Source organism: Bicyclus anynana, chromosome 20 (assembly GCF_947172395.1).
Source record: "Bicyclus anynana chromosome 20, ilBicAnyn1.1, whole genome shotgun sequence".
In the NCBI taxonomy this organism is placed as follows: Eukaryota; Metazoa; Arthropoda; class Insecta; order Lepidoptera; family Nymphalidae; genus Bicyclus; species Bicyclus anynana.
Window position 1 is genome coordinate 12539380 of NC_069102.1, and position 26790 is coordinate 12566169.

At 37.6% G+C, this 26790-nt stretch overlaps 1 protein-coding gene across 1 annotated transcript in view; it reads right to left on the minus strand.

The window, feature by feature from the left end:
- The window catches only part of LOC112047664 (sodium/potassium/calcium exchanger Nckx30C), a 98527-nt gene that overhangs the window by 26284 nt on the left and 45453 nt on the right, over positions 1-26790 (minus strand). Inside the window, exons 3-5 of the mRNA XM_052887778.1 lie at positions 26155-26311; positions 4899-5095; positions 174-312 (exon numbers count right to left, since the gene is read on the minus strand). Coding sequence (XP_052743738.1) covers positions 174-312; positions 4899-5095; positions 26155-26311 — 493 coding nt within the window. The remainder of the gene's footprint in view (positions 1-173; positions 313-4898; positions 5096-26154; positions 26312-26790) is intronic.

The following is a 26790-nucleotide window of genomic DNA, read 5'->3' on the forward strand; positions in this document are numbered from 1 at the left end:
ACTAATCTACAAGTTTTTGGTCGTGACAGTCGCCTGTATGACGTCCACAATACTATTATCGTGAATCGCGGCAAGTTACAGGAGTGAAGCGAACTGTCACCCGAAGCATGCTACAGCGCACGAACTGTAAGCCTATTTGACATACATGAACTTTGAATTAGAATTAGAATTACCTCTCGGAGTTCTGGTGTCCGGGAGGGTCATCCAGAGTGGGAAGACAATGGGAGCGACCAACAGGTACGTCAGCCTTTTCCGGAAGCCGGAGGGCCACGACATGTCCAGCGGCGTCGTGTCGTCCTCCAGGTCTCCGATCTGTAAGTTAATGTTAACTTTAAGATCACAGCAGTAAGGTTCATTGTACATTGAAAGTCAACGGAAATATTTCGAGGGCATTGGCCACCATTCGCACGAGAGATTTTTTAACGGACGTTAAAAAGCGTTCAAATACAACAACAACAAACTTTCGTGCGAATGAGGGCTAAATTAATAAAAAGAGAGGTGTAAATTAGATTACATCATTAGCATAACATCACTACATTCTTAAAAAGACATTAATTATTTGGGGTAAAAGTCAAAAACTATTATTCTTACTGTGAGAATTGTCTTACAGCATTTTTTGAATTATTTCAATTAAAGGTTTCTTTACCTTAATCTAAATCATCATCATCATAATTATCAACCCTTATTTGGCTCACTGCTGAGTCTCCTCTAATTCTGAGAGGAGACTCGAGCTCCGCATTATGCCTGCGTGGTGGACTATTGGCCTAATAGTCCATCACGTTGGCCCAATGCGGATTGGCAGACTTCTCACACGCAGAGAATTAAGAAAATTCTGTGGTATGCAGGTTTCCTCACGATGTTTTCCTTCACCGTTTCAGACACGTGATATGTAATTTCTTAAATTGCACACAACTGAAAAGTTGGAGGTGCATGCCATGCGCCAGATTCGAAGCCACACTCTCCGGAATCGGAGGCAGAGGTCACATCCACTGGGCTCTGATTCTATAATAATCTTATCTGATTAAACTAAATAATAGGTCACAATCAGGTAAAATAATAAACGAGAGGTGTAAAATCAATGACCAAAAACATTCAGCCCTGCGTGTTGATATATCTGAGGGAATAAACCGGGACATCTGGCGTGGGCAGCCACTGTAATCTCCGAATGAATCGCGAATCATTTGTTACGCCGATTCCTAACCGAAGTCGAAAATATGTCACCAGAGGGTGTGCTTGAGTAATGATACCAATGTGACTTTGTTTACCACAGAACAATGTTTTGATATATTCCTAAAAATACCTGGAGTTTTTAATAATAATAAAACACCAAAAGGTTTATGATTTCAAATAACATAAAAAACATGATTTTTAAAAAAGAAAACATCAAAATCGGAGCTGTTCTTAAGGACTTTCTTGTTTGTTTTATGTATTCATTGACACGATTAAAATGTTTGAAAAGCCAATTATATCAAAATACTGTATATAAGTTGTATAATAAGTATATACAATGTATATATTGTAATAATAAGTTGTAGGAAATAGTAGTCTGAGACGGATATGACGTCGCTCGATCTCGTATTGGATCAGGCCCACGCTGGGTGGCGTGACTTGTTTCCGTAAAGAGTAGGGAGTTAGAAAGGGAAGCGATCGGTTGGCAGGAACGACTTGCCATATAAGGCGCTCGTCGTAGGATCGGCTTCAGTATGCTCGTGGCGTTCGAGCCGTCCACATTTCTTGCTATGTAATTCTTTATGGGTTACTTGGGATAGGCGGAGAGAGTGACTTGAGTGGAAAAGGGGAGTGTTTGTTAACTGTCAAACGATCCTTTAACCCTGCACACAACGTTCACAAGTGCGTGACTCCACATAAGGTCATTCTCTACAATTCGAGGGTCTTATTTTGATTACAGTTTGATTTGTTAATTAAGTTGTCCTGACAAATATTGTGAATTCCTTACTTCGATATTGGTTTTCTTATTTTTTAAATCCACTTTTGAACCTTCCGCTAAAAGTATCGTAATCATAAAGCCATTGCCTTTATTCCTTTAACAATTGACACAAAGAGTACCTACCAGTAGACGACTTAACCACAGATTATAACCATACTGACTCACAGACAATATCTAAACTAAACTATTCATTTATATTCAAAAGGTTACAATATTGCTATTCTCTTTTCGAGATTACTTTTATCCTAATTAGCGAAAACCATCCTGCAAACATTCTTTCGACTTTACCTTCTATTTTTAGTTCATAAACTCTCTTTTTAAATCGCAGCTCTGAGATATCTTACTTTCATACTAATTGGCAAAAAACATCTTGTCATCTTTTGATGCATTCCTTTAGCGTCTCAAATAGCAAGGTCTTACGTTAGTACTAATTGGCAAAAGCATCACGCAGTGTGTTACTCACAGAACATAGAAAATTGTAAACTGACGCTTTAGCAATAGAAGTAGCAGGGGGGTGAAGCTCGTGGACTCTCTGTAAGAAGACGTACGCTTATGTGTTTGTATTATATGAAAATAAACTTAAATAACCGTAGCATTGAGTAAACTTAAGTTAGTACTTCATAGTACTGTTGCTATGAAGATAACTAGTAAAGCACTATTTTTTTTTAATATTTGATTTGCTCGAAAAAACAGAAGCTCACCTGTCACAAATGGGAATTTTTGGAAAGAATTTTTTGCTTTATATCTGTGTCAATAAAAAAATAATAAATAGTTGCAAAGAACTATCAGTTAATTCAGTTGCAAACTAAGGATATTAATAATTGTGACGAATTAATAGAAATAAATGCATTATTAGGTTCTTTTTTAAAACACTTAATAATAACATATTTCTTATTTTAAGAGGTTGTGATAACCCAGTGGATATCACCTCTGTCTCCGATTCCGGAGGGTGTAGGTTCGAATCCGGTCCGGGGCATGCACCTCCAACTTTTCAGTTGTGTGCATTATAAGAAATTAAATATCACGTGTCTCAAACGGTGAAGGAAAAACATCGTGAGGAAACCTGCATACCAGAGAATTTACTTAATTCTCTGCGTATGTGAAGTCTGCCAATCCGCATTAGGCCAGCGTGGTGGACTATTGGCCTAACCCTCCTTATTTTGAGAGGAGACTTGAGCTCAGCAGTGAGAAGCATATGGGTTGATAATAATGATAATAAATAATAATTTCTTATTTTAAGTGTTTGTTAGTTTGGTATAATTTTGTACACTTGTAGGTGTGATACTTTAGAATACGCGAGTTGAGTACGGAGTTTTCAAAACTAAAAAGGCAGAAGCTAATTCCATTGCTTTTATTGGTTCCGTGGTTTTACGTCACGCGTCTTCACATCTCTGTCGGGATTACTGGTTGCCAGTATTATTACTGTATTTGGCACATGACCAAAGAGGCTTACAAACTTCGCTCGCAAATAGCGTTAGCAAACATGTCACATTATATGCCACCCCTGTTGGGATCTTGTTGGGTGATTGCTAAACTTTTAGACCGCTGGCAAATTTGGGTATGGTTTTGTTTATATTTTTCGTACTTTCCTTACAATTAATTTGATTTACATTTGCCTGAGGCACGATTTGGTTTTTGCCTTTTATACTTTTATGTATGTACTAACAACCCTATAACTTCTGAGCCATGTCAAAGTATACCATTTAATTAATGCCGTGCATTTTTAATTTAATTTTATTGCTTTGACTTATTTCTTTGATTTTTACCTGAATGTTTGATGTTGATTAGAATTTGATACCTCCACGCGATAAAATACTCTTAAGGATTCCATATTTTCCTTTAGAGCTTGTAAAACCGTTTCAGTTAGACTTCCTATTTTAAATTAGGTGTTCATAAATCTTATAAACTGACAAGTATCACATTCTTCTTACACTTAACATACTCGTTTGATACGTTAGGTAGGTCTTGAAGCGTTTCTTTAGCCTGGATGATCTTTATCATTTCATATCATCTCATTCTGGGCAGTGCGGTCGATAAAGGCATCATCCTTAGCGACGCTTTCTATTTATATCGTTGGGAGTCTCATTTACGTAGTATCACTTACTTCTGCTATAAAATCCAACTGGACGTCCACTAGAACGCCGTTAGGTAGGTCGTTTAATGGTTAAAATTGTCATGTAATTAGATAATATTACTTGCTTCAACCAGCTTACGGTCGATTTTAACAGTCCCTTGTTTGCTTGCAAGCGACGTTAAGGTTTTGTTTTATATCTTTGAACATCTTAAAATACTATCACTTACTTCATCTATAACATGTAACTGGACGTCTGCCAAACCTCCGAGGTAGGTTTAACGACGTCTCTTTAGCTTGGACGACACGATTTCTCTTAGGGTTGTTATCTCATAGATACGGATGCTTCATTATTGATTTAGATCCTTGAAAATTTTATGAAATTTAAATGGTACTATCACTTGTTTCATCTGTAACATCTAATTGGACCTCAGTTAGATCTCCATTAGGCAGGACTAGCAGCGTCTCTTTAGCTTGGCCGACACGATTTCTCTTATGGTTGCTATCACATAGACACGAATACTACATTCTTGATTTTGATCTTTGAAAATCTTATGAAAGGTGATACTATCACTTACTTCTTGTAAAAATCTAACTGCACGTCCAACAGACCTCCGTGAGACAAATCTAGAGATGTCTCTTTAACTTGGATCACACGGTTACCATCACCTACAACTATGCTACTTTCTTGACCAATGAAAAATTTATGAAATATAATATTATCACTTACTTCTTCTATAACATCTAACTGGACGTCTGCTAGACCTTCTTTAGGCAGGTCTAGAGGTGTCTCTTTAACTTAGATGACACGGTTGCCAGTACAACAACGCTCCTTTCTTGACCTTTGAAAATTTAATGAAATATAATATTATCACTTACTTCTTCTATAACATCTAACTGGACGTCCGCCAGACCTCCGTTAGGCAGGTCTAGCGGCGTCTCTTTGGCCTGGGCGGCCGCCGCGGAGTGTCTCGCGGCTGCAGCCCCGGCGCCGCCCGCCGTCGGCTTGGTCGCTTCTAGCAGCACCTTCAGCGATGCTATCGCGTGCAGCTGCGTCGCCTTCTCGTCTACTTTACCTGGGGACAACGCCACTGTTATAATAAGTCGAGTTTTACAACGGTTTTCCAACCATCATCATCATCAGTGACGTGCACAAGGTTTTTAACTATGGTTGACATAGTCGTATCATAAGGACAAAGATCAGTGATGAAGGAAGTCACTACCCTCACACATGAGGAGTGCGACTCACTAGGGAGGAGGAGGTAAAGATTATTACAAAAACTGAAAAACTTCCCTTCTAATACGGCTTTGTTATCGTAAATGAGTCACAGAGTTGGTAGTACAATTTTGCATCAGTGCTTACAGGTCAAGCCTTTCCCCTTATAAGAGAAAGGACGTTGACCTTACAGGGTCAGGCTTTTCTCCTTATAAGAAAAAGGATATTGAGCTTACAGGGTCAGTCCTTCCTTCTTATAAGAGAGGGGATATTGAGCTTAGCCTGTTCCAAACGCGGGTTGGCAAGCTAGGGTGATAATGTTAAATCATTAACGGCCTCTATCGATGTTAATGGTAATGACGTGCTTAACGTGTTCTCCGAGGCATGGGGTGTGTTTACTAAATTCCCAACTCCAACCCTCAGAATACAGAAAACACCAGAAGCCACGTTCAGCCGTCATTATAAAACACGTCAGTCATTCAGATATGGATAATATAATTTGCTACCTCGCATGGTTGGAGCGAATACCTACAGAAAACTCCAGAAAGTTTGATCGCGCGTAAGAATGACACCGTTGAAATTGTGTATTTTCACCAAAAAAGAGGTGCCATTTGTGGACACAAAGCTTGTGATGTGTGTCCGAAAATTGTATCTGAATAGCACGTCACTTATCACGGTACATACACAAAGTGACTAATCGCTTGTTCGTGAAACTACACCAAAAAGGAATAATTTTAAGGATAATTTTTTTTTTTTTTTAAAGGAACGCCTTCATTGTGCCGAGTAAGTTGCTTACTTCATTAATCACACTTTCTGGTGTTTTCTGTATTCTGAGCTCCAATCATACGAGGTAGCAAATCATATCATCCATATCTGAATGACTGACGTGTTTTATAATGACGGCTGAACGTGGCTTCTGGTGTTTTCTGTATTCTGAGGGCTGATACGAAATAAAAACGAAGAACTTACATAACTTAGCTAATTAATATAAGTCGCATTTTATGTTAATCAGTCAAATTATTGACTAGATCTAGCTACAGTGCTTGTAATGCGAATGTGTATTGAAGAAGCAGCTTATTAAAGACATTTAGAGAGTGTTAATTAGATCATATTTATCCGGGTCAAAATACGGTGTTTGAAAATGCGTTTGCAGTGTTTGTTGCCTTTAATTTTACATTGTCATTATTAACCCATATTCGGCTTACTACTGAGCTCGAGTCTCCTCTCAGAAAGAGAGGGGTTAGGCCAATAGTCCATCACGCTGGCCCGATGTGTATTGGCAGACTTCAAACACGCAGAGAATTGAGAGAATTCTTTGGTATGCAGGTTTCCTCACGATGTTTTTTCTTCACCATTTGACACACTTGATATTTAATTTCTTAAAATGTTCATTTAAATTGTAATTAAAATTATGTATTGAGATTAAAATATAGAAATTAAAATTATGTATATGAGATATTTATTACTTATGTTTATTTACATATAAACCAGAATATTTTATAATAATTATTTCCGAGAATGTATTCGTTTTTGAATTTGTATTTGGCCTATTATTCTTAAATCTGTGATCCAAGTATTATGCGTTTATACTTTAAGTGTTGCTTTATACTCGTAATTTTTAGTTACTGACATTTATCTAAAGAAGACAGCTTTTATTTATAAGTCCGCAGAGCATTTCTTTTTTAAAGTTAAACAGAGATTATTTTCGCAAGATTGCCATCGTAGAAGTAGCAAATTACATGCAGCCTATGAATAAAACTTAAGTAAAGCCCCACTCAACCGTCTACAGTCTACGTCTCAGCTTAAAGTTTAGCAGAGACGCAAAAATAGGTCAAAATATATCTCAATGTAGAACTGTTACAATGGATGTGCCGAGTAAGTTGCTAACTTTGGACACGCGTCGGCTTGGAACGCTGATGGTAAAATGATTACAACCGCTATTTGTTAGTGGAAGCTAAAATATAACGTAGTTAATAGTTCTGTGTTGTAACAAGAATGTGACTGCGGTTATTGTGAGGTAGGAATCAAGTACTTCGAATATCTATACATGAAATTCTGTACATGAAATATATTTCCAAAATAATTATAGGGAGTGATTAGTGATCGATACTGATACAATTCAATCAGTAAAATTTTTCGCCGTCTGTCGTGTGTAAGTTCGTTATAGAAACAAAAATTACTTGACGGATTTTAACGAAACTTGGTGCAATTATTCTTCATACTCCTGGACAGGTTATAGTATACTTTTCATCACGCTACGATCAATAGGAGCAGAGCAGTGAAGGGAAATGTTGGGAAAACGGGAGAAGTTACTCCATTTTTGAAGTTTCCGTCGCGTGGTAGGGTAGGTAGGAGTAGGGTAGGGTTAGGGTAGCGGTAGGGTAGGGTAGAGTAGGGGTAGGGTAGAGTAGAGTAGGGGTAGGGTAGGGTAGGAGTAGGTTAGGGTTAGGGTTGAAACCCTATTCATCCCCTGTATGGTAGGGTAGCTGTAGAGTGGGAGTAGGTTAGGGTAGTAGTAGGGTTTCACGCTGACGAAGTCGCGGGCGTCTGCTAGTAATAAAATATTTATGCTTTCTATCTACCTAGTTAGTTAGTAACCATTGAATAAATCAAGCACATTTTACAAATAGAAAAAATTCTTTACGACGCAGCGCAGCAGGCGGAGTTTTAATTTTTCCGTACATAAAATCCGTTTGATGCGGATCAGTAATGTCAGCCACTGACCACGTAATCTCACATGCCTGCAGCGCTAGTTATGCATGCGCAACAGCTAGACGTCCGATAAAACTGATCGTCAGTGGCTGACATAAGTCTTTCTATACAAACAATACTATGATCCGTTTGATGCGATACGTCCGACACATATGATGCGGATCTGTGGACGCCTGCCACAAGGGGGTGTAAGCGACGCAATAGGCTATTCGCCTGCTGTACAAAACTAAGAAGATTTTTTGCATAGACGCAGTTTAGGTTGCCTAGAAGAGAGACGAATATCTTAGCATTCCATGGATTCACCGTGCGGGTGCCGGGTCCATCGCGTGGTAGAGAGAAAAGCTCCGAGCAGAGTCCTGAACTTGTGACTACAGAATGTAGGGTTAAGGAATTCCTTGACGATCGATCAACACTCCCCGTTCTCTGCTCGTGTTGTTCTCCATTTGAGAAAATAATCTCGTAATTGTAATATTTTTATAAAACTAAATTTTATTTTTATAACGTCACCGCAAATGCCAATCATAAACTGTAACGTCATTCGCTACAAGGCATCGGTTTGTGATTGGCGCTTGCGGTGACGTGATATAATCACATCACTGCAAACGCCAATCACGCTGTTATCTCTATGAATGACGTCACTTGCTAATGTGCTGTGTTTCGGCGGCAAAAATTTTACGTAGATATTTTTTCATTTATATTAAATTTTTTACTGGTTATTACTGACGGGACAAAATAAAATATAGCTTATAATACTTCTATAATTCAGTTTAAACACTGTTTACAAAAGAGGCACGTAGCCTATTGTTGGTATGTATTGTAAATATTTGTAGTAATAAACTAGCCGAAGCGAGAACAGAGGGCCTAGTGGCAGTTTGATACTGTTACTGTCACGTAACGTAAACGCGAATTTCTAAGGAATTGAAACAGCGCCATCTAGTGGCACTACTGCACAACTGTTTCAATTCCATTGCGTAAACGTCAACGTGATAGTAACAGTTCAATATGAAAATATTGAAAACTCCCACTAGGCACACTGAACGTACATCGTTACAAGGGGAATCTGTCACTTTTTGACTAATTTTTAAATATTTCAGTTTATTAACGAATTTCACGTTACCACAATACCAAGTTATACGCCGCAAAACACTAATTTTTGCCAAATTATTATCCAAGTGTTCTGTTTCGTCCGATATCACAAACAGCTTTGCTTTGGTATCACTAACAGCTACGAGATTTTAAAATCATGTTTTTCGACATATTCCTATTGTGCGGCGAAGCCTACCTACTACTAATCAAAGCCTTTTTACCCAACTGCAAGAAGGTTTATGTTTTTCGCGCGTATCTTGTATGTATATATGTATGTACGAGTATGTATGTATGTAAGTTTGTCTGTAATGTTCTTTATTACCACATATCTTACAAATAGCTCAACGGATTTACGTAATTAAGATATTGTTAAATTTGCCCTAACGACCCAAGTGTTCTTAGATAGGTGAAGTTAAAAAAAACTAACACGATGACTGTGAGACGTTATAGATTCGAGGTGAAATAAAGTTCATTTACAATTATTGCGATATGGGTATCAAATTCAAGGGCTTGTCAAAAATACCTACCTGCGATATGGGTATCAAATTCAAGGGCCTATCAAAAGTATCTATTTCAAAATGGTATATCATAGCTGTATGAAAAAAAACTTACAATTAGAAAAACGTGATTTATTAATCGGTATACACAATACGCGAGGCGGATGACTATAGGTGCGAGCAGGTTAGGCGGTCGGGTTTTTTTTTAATTATATACACACTGTAACTTAGTGCACATTCACTCAGCGAGAGTATTCGCATGTGCGTTTTTCGGTATACAACGTTTCGCCAGCGGTCTCTCAGACCAGGGGGGTTTGCAGGTAGGTTAAGGAACAGAAATCTAGGGTGACGATTAAGGGTCAAATAGTTCCACATTAAGTATAACAATAATTCAATAGGATTGAACCTGGTAAATGTTCCAACTTGGAAATTGTATGGAATTCCAGTTTGCGTTATCTCTTATTAAGTTTGAAACGCTGGAGATAATTATTTGGGGTTAAGGAGATAAGGCTTTGTGTGATAGGCTGATTAATGATAGTGGAATAAAGAGCCAGTAGCCAGTAAGGTTGAAGTTCAATTATTCTGTCAAAACCGGCTCATAAGTTGTAAATTTTCTTGTTTTACACATCTATACTTATAATAAATCTGTAGAGAGGTCAATTCTGTACATGAAATATATTTCCAAAATAACTATCAGGGGGTGATTAGTGATCGATACTGATGCCAAAAATGCAATCAGTAAAATTTTTGTCTTTCTGTCTGTCTGTCTGTTTGATATAGAAACAAAAACTACACGACGGATTTACCCGAAACTTAGTAAAACTATTCTCCATACTCCTGGGCAGGTTATAGTATACTTTTCATCACGCTACGATCAATAGGAGCAGAGCAGTGAAAGGAAATGTTGGGAAAACGGGAGAAGTTTTACAAGTTAGCCCTTGACTACAATCTCACCTGATGGTAAGTGATGATGCAGTCTAAGATGAAAGCGGGCTAACTTGTTAGGAGGAGGATGAAAATCCACACTCCTTTCGGTTTCTACACGGCATCGTGCCGGAACTCTAAATCGCTTGGCGGTACGTCTTAGCCGGTAGGGTGGTAACTAGCCACGGCCGAAGCCGGCACGAATGGTACGCGCGGTGGATTACAAAACGGAGGTCCTGGGTTCGATCTCCAGCTGGGCAGATTGAGATTTCTTAATTGGTCCAGGTCTGGCTGGTGGGAGGCTTCGGCCGTGGCTAGTTACCACCCTACCGGCAATGACATACCGCCAAGTGCTTTAGCGTTCCGGTACAATGTCGTGGAGAAACCGAAAGAAGTGTGGATTTTTATGCTTCTAACAAGTTAGCCCGCTTCCATCTTAGACTGCATCATCACTTACCATCAGGTGAGATTGTAGTCAAGGGCTAACTTGTAAAGAATAAAAAAATAATAATAAATATATAGAAATAAACACACTTTGTGTAAGTAGGTACCAGTAGCGAAGGCAGAAATTTTGTAATAAGTAACCCGATCATGTGTTTTTTGGTGTTGCTGTGGAAATATCTACCTATTTAGAGCATATATAATTATGAATATGTAAGAGTATGTAAAGTCACCAACATAGCTCAACGAGTTGCGAAGCTGAAGTGGCAATGGGCGGGGCACATAGTGCGAAGAGCCGATGGACGTTGGGGTCCCAAAGTGCTGGAATGGCGACCCCGCACTAGTAAGCGCAGTGTTGGCCGACCCCCCACCAGGTGGACTGACGACATCAAGCGAGTCGCAGGGATTCGCTGGATGCATGTGGCTCAGTATCGTGATGTTTGGAAGTCCCTACAAAAGGTCTATGTCCTGCAGTGGACGTCCATCGGCTGATATGATGATGATGATGAAGATTATGTATGGATTTATATTAGGTAAGCCGCTAGGAATCGGGTTGTTTAGACTCCTCGCTGCTGGTAGGTACTGAGGTAAGTATATTTCTTATTAGAAACGAGCCACAAAACCACTATTGACATAAATCATAAAAGTCGGGTTAATGTTTCCGACCTTATTTTCCCATAAACCTCGGCGCAACCTCGCCTTGACCTCATCCCTCAGTCACAGCCCTCAGTCCTCAGTCCTCACTTCGACTGAAGCGATCGATCTGTACAACTATTGTAGACCTTATCAGTTACAACTTCTTGCAAGATAACAGCGCTCTTAGTCTAAGATCCGGTTTAAGGAATATATACCCTCATCTGTTACTTATTTGGGATAAGAAATAAATTATAGAAATTACACGACTCTACAAAAAAATTTTCGTTCTTTGTCCTAAAGTTTATACTATTATTTTCCAGTTAGTTATGCACAAAAACGAAAAAAAAAATACCTTTTTTCGGTATAAAGTTTGCTTTTGTGATGGTTATAATAATAATACTCATTTTTCAAGTTTTTGTTGGTCCGCAAATAAGACAGATTTTCGCCGATGAAAAATTTCCAATGTTGCTGAATCGTACTCAAAAAGCAAGTTGGAACAGTTTTAAAGCAGTAGTTTCTGGATTTTTAGGAAATAATAAAGCTGAAAACTACGAAAAGTTGGTTGAGGATATGCTTACAAATTTTAAGGCCATGGGCTGCAGGATGTCATTAAAAGTACATATGCTGCATGCTCATTTGGATAAATTTAAAAACAATATGGGAGCCTATTCCGAAGAGCAAGGAGAACGTTTCCATCAGGACATCATGAATTTTGAACAACGCTATCAAGGCCAATACAATGAAAACATGATGGGCGACTATATTTGGGGTTTATTGAGAGAAAGTAGCTATGAACATAAAAGAAAAAGTAAAAGTGTGCACTTTTAAGTTATTTTCCACTTTTCTGTAAGCTAATTTGATAGTAAAACTTAACAAAAATAATAAACATTTTTATTTCAATAGTTTTATTTTCAATCAAAAATTGATATCCGAGATTTTTAAAAATTTCGTTCAATCAGTCTTCTAAGCACAAAAGCAAACTTTTTCATGCCATATATTTTTTTTCCGTCTAATTACGACCTAAACTATCGATTGATTTACAATCAAATTGCTTTGCAATCTAAGTCAAATTTCATGTTGATGTTGTTGAATAACGAGCTTAGATTAGATATACAGGGTGCTCGGGGGTATTTCCCATAACTTCAAGGTGTTGATGATTCCACTTATAGGAGCCGAACTGCATAACTAATATTTTAACTAAAAAATAAAAACATTTTATGTTTTCATACAAAGTAATTCAAATAATTCCGACTATCCATGTAACACGCATCTTGATCTATCCGTGCATTTTAAAATACGTCAAACTTGGCTACGTCATTATCATGAGGATGCGTTTAACATTTTTAATTAATTTTCGGTAAAGAATATAACCCCAGAGTTATGGGGAATACTCCCGAGCACCCTGTATAATCTTATACTAAACTAGAACGTTTTTTAACGTTTTCAACTACACAAAAAGATATTATTAGGGAGCTCACTATCAGCTATATATAACAGTATAGTATATGTAAGACAAAATATTAATTTGTACAAACGAAAAGGAGATTTAAACCCACGTCTTACTAGACACGGGCATAAGTTAGTTATTTCTGCATATCGTCTCCAAAGAGTAAAAAAATCTTTTGTAGGTTTGGGTGTACTCTTCTATAATAAGATCCCCAAGACTGTGATGGACCTGCCAATGCATAGCTTTAAGCAATGTGTTAAGAAACATTTACTTAGTCGAGGGTACTACAACATTGATGAGTTCCTTAATGATAAAGATGTTTGGAGGCCGTTGGATCAGCTTCCATCTTCACACAGAAAGTATAACTATAAGAAATGTAAACAGTAATTGTTATCAATTGTAAATTATAATACTGTATGACTTTTTCAAAAGAGCAACTGTTGAGTTTCTTGCCGGTGTCTTCTCAGCAGAACCTGCCTTCCGAACCGGTGGTAGAATCTTTACAAATAGTAAACTGACGTGTCAAAAGTGCTTGTAAACTGAGCCTACTTGAAATAAATGATTTTTGATTTTGATTTGATTTGCTCTTTTACCAACGAGCATGCTTAGAGCTATGAAACAACGATTCTATAGATAGTTTTTATAATCGCATTAGATAGTTGATCATATACTTTGACAGAAAAGTAACGTCTAGCGAGGCAGGTCTTATGTAATAGTTAGTCTGAGGCCACAAATAATAAACTAATAGCTTGGCAACTTCGTAACACTCCCGATGGACCGCGCGGGCTGCGGGGCGTGTAGCGATGAATGAAAAACCCACGACTGACGCACCTCACTTCCCCGCACGTACAATTTCACACCCGCGCAGTCTTTCCCCCCGTCGCATGGGAGTGTTATCTTGCCAGACTATAGGTATAATATCTATTAGATGAAAATAAACAATTTTAAAGGAAACCATCATGATTCTTCGTAATCTTCTTGATAAATCTTCTTGTTATTCTTCTTTCTTCGTTAGCAGTGATGAGAAGGACATACGCAGGGTTTAGTAAAGGAAAGCACACAACACTGGAAAATTTAGTACTTTCTATTACTAATACCCGAATACGTCTTTGTTCTGTGTGTCTTCTTTCTTGAGGGACTTACATAAAATATACATAGACATATATACATAATATTATTAAAAGCCCATTTTGGGACATGTTCTTTGTCTATTTCTCTTCACAAGATCATCTTGATCAGACCTCCATTTTTTCACTTTTATTTTTCATTCAAATTTATAAAGTTTTACATTAATATTAAAACTACGTACCTAAATATCTATAACTACATATTATAAAAATTAAAAAGAAAATATACTAAATTTAAACTATATCTAAAGGCTCAGGCGTCGTAGAATTCGTCCGAATCGACGATCATAGGTAAAGTGCCCAGAAGGCTGGCAGTATTGCCACGTTGTATGGCAATACTAATTCTTTGGCCTAAATATAGGCCAGCCTTCTGGTCACGGGAGGTGTCGATTAAACGCTTTGCAATTTCTTTGTAAAGAAAGCGTGTACTCGGACCCCACGGTCCTAGTGTTTCGACCGCAAACGGCTCAAATATGCAATCTCCGACGAGATTGCTATATTTGCGCCGCTTGAGGGTCTCTGCTGATGCAGCAGCAGCGCCTGCACATCCCATCGTACCAGGAAGATGTGAAGGCGCAAGGGTGTCTACGCAAGTCGCGTCCCACACCAAAGGCCTACCCATCTTCCATGGCATCAGAGACATGCCGTCTGGTCTCTTACCATCGTCACGCGCCAAACCGTTAGGTTCCAAAACGGCTGGCACGCCGGCGGTGACAAGAGCACGACGTATGATGTCGTTCAGGCTAGCGTGCCGCGGAATACGGCCAGTACTCCTACTGCAAGAAAGACCGTGGTGTCCGAGTATATCGACTAGCTCTCCACAGATACAGCGATGCGGAGAAACACACGGAGCGCCTAAGCGAAGGCAGGTGGCGATACGGAATGTTGTGTCGTCCAACAAGGTACCAGTGCTGGACGAAGGAATTGCTTGTAGCCAAAGTCCCGATTCCCATTCTCCCACAGCCAGCAAACGGGCACGCTCCGCAGCGTTGGAGGAGGTACTAATGAGTTCCTCTCTTACCAGTCTGCAGAGCGGCTCATCCCACTGTCTCTGACCTCCATTAGGTTAATTTTACAGGATACACATGAAATATTACAAGCGTATTTAAAATTATTGCTACTTTGTCTCGTAAAGTTTTTTTTTTACAAAAGAATTATAATAATTATGTTAATAAAAAATTTGAGTCCGCAAAAAGGGTCCCTTAAGTGACCGTCTTTTGTACGTTGTTTAGAAAAGGTCATCAAACACTCCACCAACACTTCGCCATCAAAATATTCGCTGGAAATATTTTACAATTCAAAAGACATCTTATCTTCGTTATTTTTTCGCAAAACAAAACCACCCGACGACTGCGGTACGCGTCCACATATCCGCATCGTACGTGTCGGACGCATCGCATCAAACGGATTGTATACAAGACATCTCATCTATCTATATCTTATAATTAAACTGGTCGAATACTATACATTAACTCGCAATTTGAGATTTTACTCATACCATTTGTAACAACAAACGTTACCGTGGTATAATTGACGCCAGCGCCATCTAGAATCTATACTTATAATACGAATTCTGCATGTATGCGTTAAAAATGTAGCAGCCACTAACCACAAGCGTCGACCACCGGCCACAAGCGCACTTCAGCTACTTTTGTGGCCCCTTCTTGCTTCTTGTGGCGACATTTGTGGCTGTCGCCTGTGGCACGTATGCGGCGACACTAAGGCACCACGAAATTTAATAAACGTAATATTCTTGGTGCCACAAACTTGGCCGTTATTTGCGTTAAAAGAATCACTAATGCATCCCGCATGCGGTAACTTGGTCGATGCTACACTTGGCAACGTCCTGATATCCTGTCGCATAACGAGTTAAACTTGGTCTGCATTTCGCTTAATTTCCACGAAATTTCATATACTTATGAGCGAGTTAATTTGCGCTTTATAACTGTTAAGTATTCCACTTTTAGAATTGAAGATTCTCGGATTAAGCTAAGTGATGCACGTTTTGCTTTGCAAGTTTTTTCAGTGCAATATGATTATTTTATTTATTATAAATTTAAATTTAATATACTGTTAAGTAATTAGTTTTAATGTATATGCTTTATACTTGAAGATTTTCGGAAAGCCTTAGAAATATTAGTCTTTGGGGGCAAGATGGAAATTAAAAAAAAAAGTGCATCGTGTGACACATCAAACAAACGCGCAAAATAACATTTTTTTTAATATTTATAATATTACTAGCGACTACTACTAACGACCGCGACTTCGTCCGCGGGAAATTCAGTTTTTCACAAATCCCGCGGGAAACATGGATTTTCCGGGATGAAAAGTAGCTTATATGTTAATCCAGAGTAAAATCTATTTTTATTCCAAATTTCAGCCAAATCGCTTCAGTAGCCGCAGCGTAAAAGAGGAACAAACATATTTACACTCTTACACAAAAACTTTCGCCTTTATAATATTAGTGTGAAGTGTGATTATTGATTATTATATTAATTTACGTAATTGTTGTTAGTGTTAAATTTTAAAATACAAATTATTTAAAAGTACGAGTATATGCGGATGTCAAGGAGATGCGTGACGTTTTTTTCTTTTTTATGGGTTTCTGCGGCTTCACCACTCTGTGTGCCTAGTGTCAGTTTTCAATATTTTCATACTGTTACTATCGCGTTAACGTAAACGCGAATTTATATGTAATTGAAACAGTAGTGCAGTAGTGCCATTAGATGGTGCTGTTTCAATTCCTTAGAAATTCGCGTTTACGTTAACGCCATAGCCAACAAACTGCCAATGGGCCCTCTGCTTGTAAAGACTTACTCTGGATGACATTTACTCCGTCCAAAAAAAAAAAAAAAGAAAAAACAAGCACATGTTTAACTAAATATCTAAAACTTTTATCTGCAGCGCACGTCGTGTGGAAGATGTGTAAGCTAGACGCATATGTAGGTCACGCCAGCATACGAGCTGAGAGCAACTTCGCTATCTACTCAGGTTGCAGCGGTCGACATAGGCCCATCTCGCTATCTCTCTCAAGATCTATCGGCATGTTGTAGTGGTTCTTTGGGGATTTTCTATAACAGCGCAGCATATGTGTTGGGAGTATTTCCCATTACTTCAAGGTGTTGACTTCAAAAGTTTAAAGAAATAGGTATACTAACAGTAGCCTGTCAATATATATATAACAGTATAGTCTATGTAAGACAAAACATTAATTTGTACAAACGAAAATGAGATTTAAACCCACGTCTTACTAGACACGGGCATAAGTTACTTATTTCAGCATATCGTCTCCAAAGAGTAAAAAAATCTTTTGTACGTTTGGGTGTACTCTTTATAATAAGATCCCCAAGACTGTGATGGACCTGCCAATGCATAGCTTTAAGCAATGTGTTAAAAAACATTTGCTTAGTTGAGGTTACTACAACATTGATGAGTTCCTTAAAGATAAAAGCGCTTGGAGGCCATTGGATCAGCTTCCACCTTCACACAGGAAATAAAACTATAAGAAATTGTAATTGTTATCAATTGTAAATTATAATAATGTATGACTTTTTCAAAAGAGCAACTGTTGAGTTTCTTCCCGGTATCTTCTCAGCAGAACCTGCCTCCCGAACCGGTGGTAGAATCTTTACAAATAGTCAACTTACGTGTCAAAAGTGCTTGTAAACTGAGTCTACTTGAAATAAATGATTTTTGATTTTGATTTTTTGATTTTGACGAGTCCACTTAAAGGAACCGAATTGCATGACTAATATTTTATTAACTAAAAAATAAAGGTTTTTATCTTTTCATACAAAGTAATTCAAATAATTCCGACTAGCCATGTAACACCTTTATCTATTCTGCATTTTAATCAATAAATAAGTTTGGCTACACACTTTAAGATTTATTTACAAAATAAATATTATTTACTCCGAAAATATTTATTTTAAAACACACGTTCTTTGAACATTTAGAATTAATTTCTGTTAAAGAATATAACCCTAGAGCTTAGACCATTTAAATAACAGGACCTGCCTTGCTAACCGATACCCCTCTGGCAAAGATCAAAAATCTAAGTCTAACGCGTTTATAAAAACTGTTGCTACAGAATCGATTTTTCATTGTTGTAATCGTTTTCGTCGTGTAAAGAGCTCCATAAAAATGCCGGTTAGTGTAGTTAAGTTTGTGTAGTTAAGAGCTCCATAAAAACGGCCAAAAACTTGTAGTTTAGTAAAAGATAAAGTAACGTTTCATTTAAAAGTATTTAAACCTTAATTTTATCAAATTTGTAATAAAAAAAAAATTATAAAAAGAATCGATTCTTTTGACGAAACAGCCAAACATCGATCAGTAATCGAATATTCTATGTATTTAACCTGTGGATAGTCTAAGCAATGTGTTTGTTAGTCTGTGTAAAAAATTACGCGTGTATGTATTGCGAGTCAAATTTACAGTTGTGTGTGGACATTACATATGACATATGGACATAGAAAATTTTTAATGGTGTTAAATATTTTCGATGTGTGAGTTTACCTCGTCCCCCTCAAAAAATGACAGACAATTTTGTTCGTGAATTTGAGTGCGATGCATCTCCATTTTCTAATTCCTCTATGTCTTAGAGTTATGGGAAACACTGCCGAACAACCTGTATACGGGTCTGAGATTTTTTCATACAGGGGCTATTAATTTAAAAATAGCGCTCTCTCTGCCACAGACTTTTTACTAATAGTTAGTAGGTATCCTCTAAGAACGAATATTGCGATAGGGCCGGATTAAAGAGGTCTAAAGGCGGACGAAGTCGCAGGCGTCCGCTATTCTATGTATGTATGTCGTTTTATACCTATTGTAGCTCATATAGTAGGGTAAAATACCATTGGAATTTAATTCATAATATATTTGGATGCCCACATTAAAACGTCTCGCTCGCACGCTAAAATATGATCACAAAAAGCTTGCGATACAACATAACGTTTTATGCTAAGCGCGAAAGCCTTACGTAACTTAATCGTGCAAGTTTAGTCAAGTTAAACTGTGTACGAATTTGGGTCAGATGTTGTAGCGGCGATTTCGTTAGAACACACCTATTGTGGGAAACCGGGGCTACTAAAAGGTGAAAACCCAATCTACTTTACGTAGGCTTAGTGTACGGAACCGCCCTTTTAACCGACATTTAAAATGAGTTACTGTCTCAGACCAATTATTGTATAGGACCTGCCTCGCTTGACGTTTCTTTTCTGTCAAAGTATATGATCAACGATCTAATGCGATTATAAAAACTGTCTCTATAGTATCGATGTTAAATACTTGTAATCATGTTCGTCGATTAAAGAGCTCCGTAAAAATACCGTTCTGTGTAATTGAATTGAAAATTGAAAAACGGGCAAAAACTTCTAGTTTAGTATAAGATATATACCAAATCTAAGCTCGTTTTCCTCAGAAAATGACAGACAATTTTATTCGTGACTATGAGTGCGATACAGGTCCTTCTATAATTGGTCTGAGGTTACTGTATACTCGTCGATATTAAAACTTAGGTACCTATTTGACAAACTCAAAATTTTGAGAGAAGGTAAATCTATACTCATAATAAAACTATAACAGGTTCTGTAGTATTTGTGTCTAATAAATAATGTCTCGTACACTAGTAGTGGGGGTATCATGCAGTCTGTCAGTGTCTCTGGCCGAGTGCAGACAAGTTGCTGGTTCAAGTCTGTATATTGAAAACATTTTGATAATTTTAGGGCGTTTAAAGCCGAAAAAATATTTTTTAAGAAGGTAATTTTTAGATAGTATATAAAATGTAAAGAGCTGTGATAGCCCAGTGGATATGACCTCTGCCTCCGATTCCGGAGGTTGTGGGTTCGAATCCGGTCCGGGGCATGCACCTCCAACTTTCCAGTTGTGTGCATTTTAAGAAATTAAATATCACGTGTCTCAATCGGTGAAGGAAAACATCGTGAGGAAACCTGCATACCAGAGAATTATCTTAATTCTCTGCGTGCGTGAAGTCTGCCAATCCGCATTGGGCCAGCGTGGTGGACTATTGGCCTAACCCCTCTCATTCTGAGAGGAGACTCGAGCTCAGCAGTGAGCCGAATATGGGTTGATGACGAATATAAAATGTAGTATATAAAATGATAGTATATAAAATGTAGTATATAAAATGATAGTAGTCTATAAAATGTATCCTACAGTCTAGTCTATGTAGATAGACTTCTTTTTACATCAAAAGTCTCAGCACAGTTTCCTTGAGAGAAAGGAGGGTGAAAGTCAAAATGTCCATGTACCATAAATACGGTAAACATTTGTGTAAGTTTTGTTTTTTAATTTATGATTTTGGCTATCTATGGCTTGACTTATAATAATAGTCAGCGAATCACTTATGTTTAAGATTCTTAGTTAGATTCTTAGTTAGTTAGATATTATATTCACTCTTCCCTTGAAGAACCCACATTGCAGGTGGTAAGAAAAACTAATGCTGAAAGAGCATTTAAGAAAGGGTGTTTGAGATAAAACCATACCAAACATTTTATGACGTCACATTTTTGCATGTGCGTGAAAAAATCGATATGAAAAATATGATGACTGAAATACACACAATCATAATATGGGTTGGAACTTATCGCTATAGCGCAAGGTTACCCCATAATATACCAGAAACATGGGGGTATACCTACCCTTTTAAACTAAAAAAAAATTCAAATCCGTTCAGGCGTCTTCGAGCAATACATAAAAAAACATACATACAACTTGAGAACCTCCTCCTTTTTCAAATAGGTTAAAAATACCCCTAGCTACCCCATACATCTCAGCTAAATAAAACACTCGGCCGTGCTACAAACCAGTGACATCGTACCTCAACGGAAGCCCAGAGCGTTGAACAAAAAACGCAGCGCAACTAAACAAAAGAATTTAAATTGCTTACACTAGTAGTTTTTATACGTAGATGAAGAGACGTGCCCTTAACCGTGGCCCGGCGCAGGCTTGACCTAAATACACGCGCCTCGGCTGTTAAACATCTAGGTACGCTATGCAAATCACTTTAAATATTTATGCAGCTTAAACACCACTATGCGAATGATGAGATAGATGGAATCCGCGTCAAAAATGGGCAAAATAACTTGTAGATAGAAGGAATCCGCAGCTCAGCTCAAAAATAGAGAAATTAATTGAATCCCCATTGCCTAATAGCAAAACATAGTACGTTAAACACTACTATGTAAATGACGAGATAGATGGAATCCGCGTCAAAAATGGGCAAAATAACTTGTAGATAGAAGGGATCCGCAGCTCAGCTCAAAAATAGAATCCCCACTGCCCAATAGCAAAACATAGTACGTTAAACACTACTATGTAAATGATGAGATAGATGGAACCCGCGTCAAAAATGGGCAAAATAACTTGTAGATAGAAGGGATCCGCAGCTCAGCTCAAAAATAGAGAAATAAATAGAATCTAAAACAAAACACAGTTATGGAATTTCCGCTTGTGCATGAAAAATGGAGAAATAGAATCTGCACATCCTCACAGAAAACGACGAAATAAATGCACAAAAGTGGGGAAATAAATAAGGACCACACTCTACATACAAATAATCTAATAGATAGAATCCGCACCTAACAGGAATAACGAAATAGATAGTAATAGCAATTTTGCACAATAAAATAACAGTATAGATAGAATTCTCATTTTGCACCAAAAATTGGCGAATGATAGAATGGTGAAGCACAAATTGGATCGAATCGTTAAGAGCACTCTACACTCTAGTTACTCGTAGTTTGAACCAATTACTATTATCGGTCACGGAGAGAACCAATCACCGTGCTCGCTGGAATACAACACGTTACGCGGTCGCAGCTAATTGGCCAGTGAGAGATTGTTCTTTCGTTCGAATGCGCAACTCAATTTGTCAAAGACTCAAAGTGTATCATTTTGATTCTGAATTTCTTGTGATGCCTGCTTACAAATACACTTCCATAATTATAATTATTACAGAATAAAGTACAGTAAGCCATTTTAACAAGCTTAAAGGAACAGTAAAAAATCAATACTGATATTATAAAGCTCAAGAGTTTGTTTGTTTGAACGCACTAATCTCAGGAACTACTGGTCCGACTTTAAAAATGCTTTCAGTTTTAGATAGCCCATTTATTGAGGAAGGCTATAGAATATATATTATCCCCATATTACTACGGGAACGGGAACCACGCGGCGTCATCTAGTAATAAATAAAACCGAGCGAAAGCGAGCTAAAATGTGGAAGAAAATGGATCATTAAATACATACAAACGAATACCTTAGAAAAAAGGAAAAAGCTAGCTTTGGCATATAAAAAAATATATTGATGCTGGTGTTCTAAAAAGAACTTTTTTGTGTTGAAATGTTATGTAAAGTCAGTAATAAATTTGGCTCAATCCAGAGGCCTTTTTCATTTGTATCTTTGCTCGGTGCCTTGCGCGTTAAAGGTTTACTAACTTGGAATGTATAAATAACAGAGCACTTTTTTTTGACATGGCAGTATCAAACATTAAACTTTAGCACTTTAAAGAACAAGTCGCTACAAAATATTTCCACATAAAAATGTGGGTAGATATAAATTAATTAATTTCGCCGTACAAACCGGCGCGTTATAAGTGGCAAAAAGCCTTTGCAGCTTAAAGAGGCGAGAGCTTTAACAATTTTGGTATATTTGTGCAGCACTTTGCTTTGTGTACTGGCACGCTTAAGGCCGTTTATTATTTATAAACATGCTGAGGTTTTGGGACCGCTCACTTGTAGTGTGGTCGACATTGTGACTACAAGTGCATTATCCATAGATATTGTGTCAATTCGGTGTCGTAGTTTTAAATGAAATAGGTTTCTAGAAACTTCTCCAAAACATGCGTTACATGCGTCGTCAATACTGTCTTCACCGTAAGGGCACACGGGGCATGTGCCCAGGTTTTCCTTTCGCAGGGCCCCGAAGGACTGACAATGTCTCAAAACAATTTTGTTAGGCACATTACACTTTTTTCACAAATCAGTGATCATATCAAAAGGTATTTAAGGCATATCGATGACTGCACCTATTCCTGCGCAGAAATCCCGAAAGAAACAGTAATCGTGAACAAAAACAGCATCATTCTAATACCATTAATAACATATTATATCATACAGCATTTGATTTTGATTATTTATAATAAATGTTCATGCTGATTCAAAATTTCTTTTACTTTCCAAAAGGGCCCCTAATTCTTGTGTGCCCAGGGGCACCAGCCTAGTTTAGGATGGCGGTGTGCGTCGTTACTTTAAAGGGAACCAATATTTAGTCATGGAGTTACCATTAGGCTTAAGATGCGTAACGAGAAACGCGAGAATAGAAAAAGACAAAAGTCGACCACGATAGCTACGCATAAGCAGCAACGTAGCGACGGAGTCGAAAATAACGCTCTCTGTTTCTCTACCGTCCCATTGCAACGAAACACAGAGCGATACCTTTTTCAATTCACTGCTATTGGTTGATATTTACGGACAACGAGAGTAGTAAGGACGAAGAATACTGTCGTAAGTTTTGATTGTGATATATGACGTACCGTCGAGTGATTCAGATCAAGCTTATGAGATTGGTTCTGCATGGGAACCAGGCATTTTTAATTTATACAGCCAACTGGCCAATTATTTATTAAGTATTGCCATACAGGCCCTTTTTTTAGTTTTAGTTAGTAATTTTAATTATATTTAATAAATTGTATTCTTGGCGCAGTCCGTAGGATTTAAACAACTATTCTTTGATTTTCTAACAGTTGAGATACGGTAAAATTGTACTTATGCCGTCAATCATTCACCATTTAGTTGAAAACATCAATTTAGTTTGTAGCTTTATAGATGGAAATTAAAAAATATATGAAAAAATAAATCTGGGGTTTACCAAAATACTGACCACACAAAAATCCAATCCCGTATTACAAAGCGACAAATGCATTCAATTGCGGAAAGCCGAGATACATAACGCAGTACACATAGATATATAATTCTGTATAAAGATATAGGTCTATATATATATCCGCTTTCCGCATTTTAATGCGGTGCAGCGATTTGAGATTTGGCGCAAACAACGTTTGCTGGTGATTTATCACATGTACTCTAAACAATTGTGTAATTCTCCAAAGCGCTTGTTGGTGATTTATACAACACTAGCTTTCGCTTGCGTGCATATAAAATGCCCATAGAGGCTGTTACAACTTCAACTATTTATTTAGTTGTTTGCTCTGAATACATCTTATAAGCAAATTATGTTAAGCGTACAGAAAAGATAAAAAGTAAAATTCAGGTAAATATAAATATACTTAAGAATACTTAAAAGCGCTTAAAATATTAATATTTTAAATGTCCAAAATAATACGTTATATTATCCTACTTTATTAACAACCACAGGCACTTAGTTTCCGTTCCCGCGTGAATACGGGGATATATTACTTACAAATAACGTGGTTTTCTAGTAAAAGAATTGTCAAAATCGGTTCAGTAGATCCAGACCTCCTACAACTCCCACAAACTTTACCTCTTTATTAATAAAATTTCATCATTTAAAACATTTCAAGTCAAGATAAGGGTCAGAGGATCACTCAGACCCTTAGCTTCGTGTATTCGTAGAATGTCTACACAGTCTCTTAGTATTATTAAAACTTCACCGTTCCCGGAGAGTAAAATTGTAATTGCAAAAAGTTAATTTTCCAGGAAAAATAAAAAGTCGAATTTTGGCGATTGTTGACAAAGCAATAGACTTAGATAAAAGTGATAATAAACTGAAATGAAATGAATCTGTAGGTTAAAAACCTACAGAATAAAACGGTAAGTGCAAGTGATGATGTATTACGCGAACCGAAAGAACGAGAATAAAATGGTAATTGATTTCATCATATTCAAGTCTTAAATTTTGAGTACCGGAAGACAATTGTATGGCTGTTTACAGTACTAAGAAGTAGGAATACATTATGGTAATATTATGTTAACATTTTATTCTCATCTTTTATGTCAGTGACTATATCTTGGAATACTATTGTAATATTCTGTAACTTCCTTAACAACTGCATAAAAATTACGAAAAAAATGAGCAGATGTATTAATTTTAGAATTTAAACTATCGTGAGTGTTATTCATATTGATTGATTATGAATAACGGGTAAAACGTGATATTAGGTCGGAGTATACCCGACTAGTTTCGAACCCATACGAAGACATTAATGAACCGTCGGCGAGTGTAACAGAACCTTCACTCCCCACCACTCAACCCGTCTCCCAGCGCGCGATGCGAGCAGCAGCGCGTCGCGCAGCCGCATTGCAGTTTGGATCGTGCCGCGATTAAAGAACCAGCTCATGACTAAGGGCCCCGTATGGTAAACTAGTCGGGCATACTCTGACCTAATATCACGTGAGTTTTAGCAGTGTTTCATAATCAATTAATACGAATAACACTCACGATAGTTTAAATTCAAAAATTAATACATACTACTGCATACATAAAATGTCAATATAATATTACCATAATGTATTCGTACTTCTTAGTACGGTAAACAGCCATACTACAGTCTTCCGGTACTCAAAATTTAAGACTTGATTATGATAAAATCAGTTACTGTTTTATTATCGTAAATACCCTCAGACCAATTATAGAAGGACCTGTATCGCATTCATAGTCACGGACAAAATTGTCTGTCATTATCTGAAGAAAACGAGCTTAGATTTGGTATATATCTTATTCTAAACTAGAAGTTTTAGCCCGTTTTTTACACAATTCAATTACACAAAAAGGTATTTTTACGGAGCTCTTTAACCGACGAACACGATCACAACTATTTAACATTGATACTATAGAGACAGTTTTCATAATCGCATTAGATCGTTGATCATATACTTTGACAGAAAAGTAACGTCTAACGAGGCAGGTCCTATACAATAATTGGTCTGAGTAAATACCTATAGATCCCAAAAATAATACTAAAACGCGAGTAATGGCAGATACCATTTTATTCTCCGGGAACAGCGACTTATATGTAGTAAAAGAGTGTAAAAGCGAAGCGGTGCATACCTAACTCACCGTCGTGCATCGGATCTATGGTGTGTATCATGAGCTGGAGCAGCCCGTGCCGGAACTTGGCGGCGGGCGGCGGTTTGCTGCCTCCCGCCGGCGCAGTCGCCGTGTTGGTGCCCACCGACGTCTCGCTCGACGTCGTGGCGTTGCCGTGCTGCAGACAATATCATCATCGTTATCAGCACGCAACGCAAGCCTATAGAAAATTCGAATTATAGTGTTATACAGGGTGTCCCGTAAATGTTACGACATACTTTACAGGTACGCATATGTTATGAAACTTTGTCAATTTTGCGGCGATTTGACTGAAATTTGGAATGAAAATACATTTTACTCTGGATTAACATGTAAGCTACTTTTATCCCGGAAAAATAAATTGTTCCCGTGGGATTTGTGAAAAACTTAATTCGCGATTCGAAGTCGCGGGCGTCTGCTAGTGTTATATAAAAAGCATGATAGGCCAGTGGATATGACCTCTCCGATTCCGTAGAGTGTGGGCTCTAATCCGGGGCATGCACCTCCAACTTTCCAGTTGTGTGCATTTTAAGAAATTAAATATCATGTGTCTCAAACTGTGAAGGAAAACATGAACATGTATGAACATGTTTTTAAGCTAGATGCACAACTTTGCCT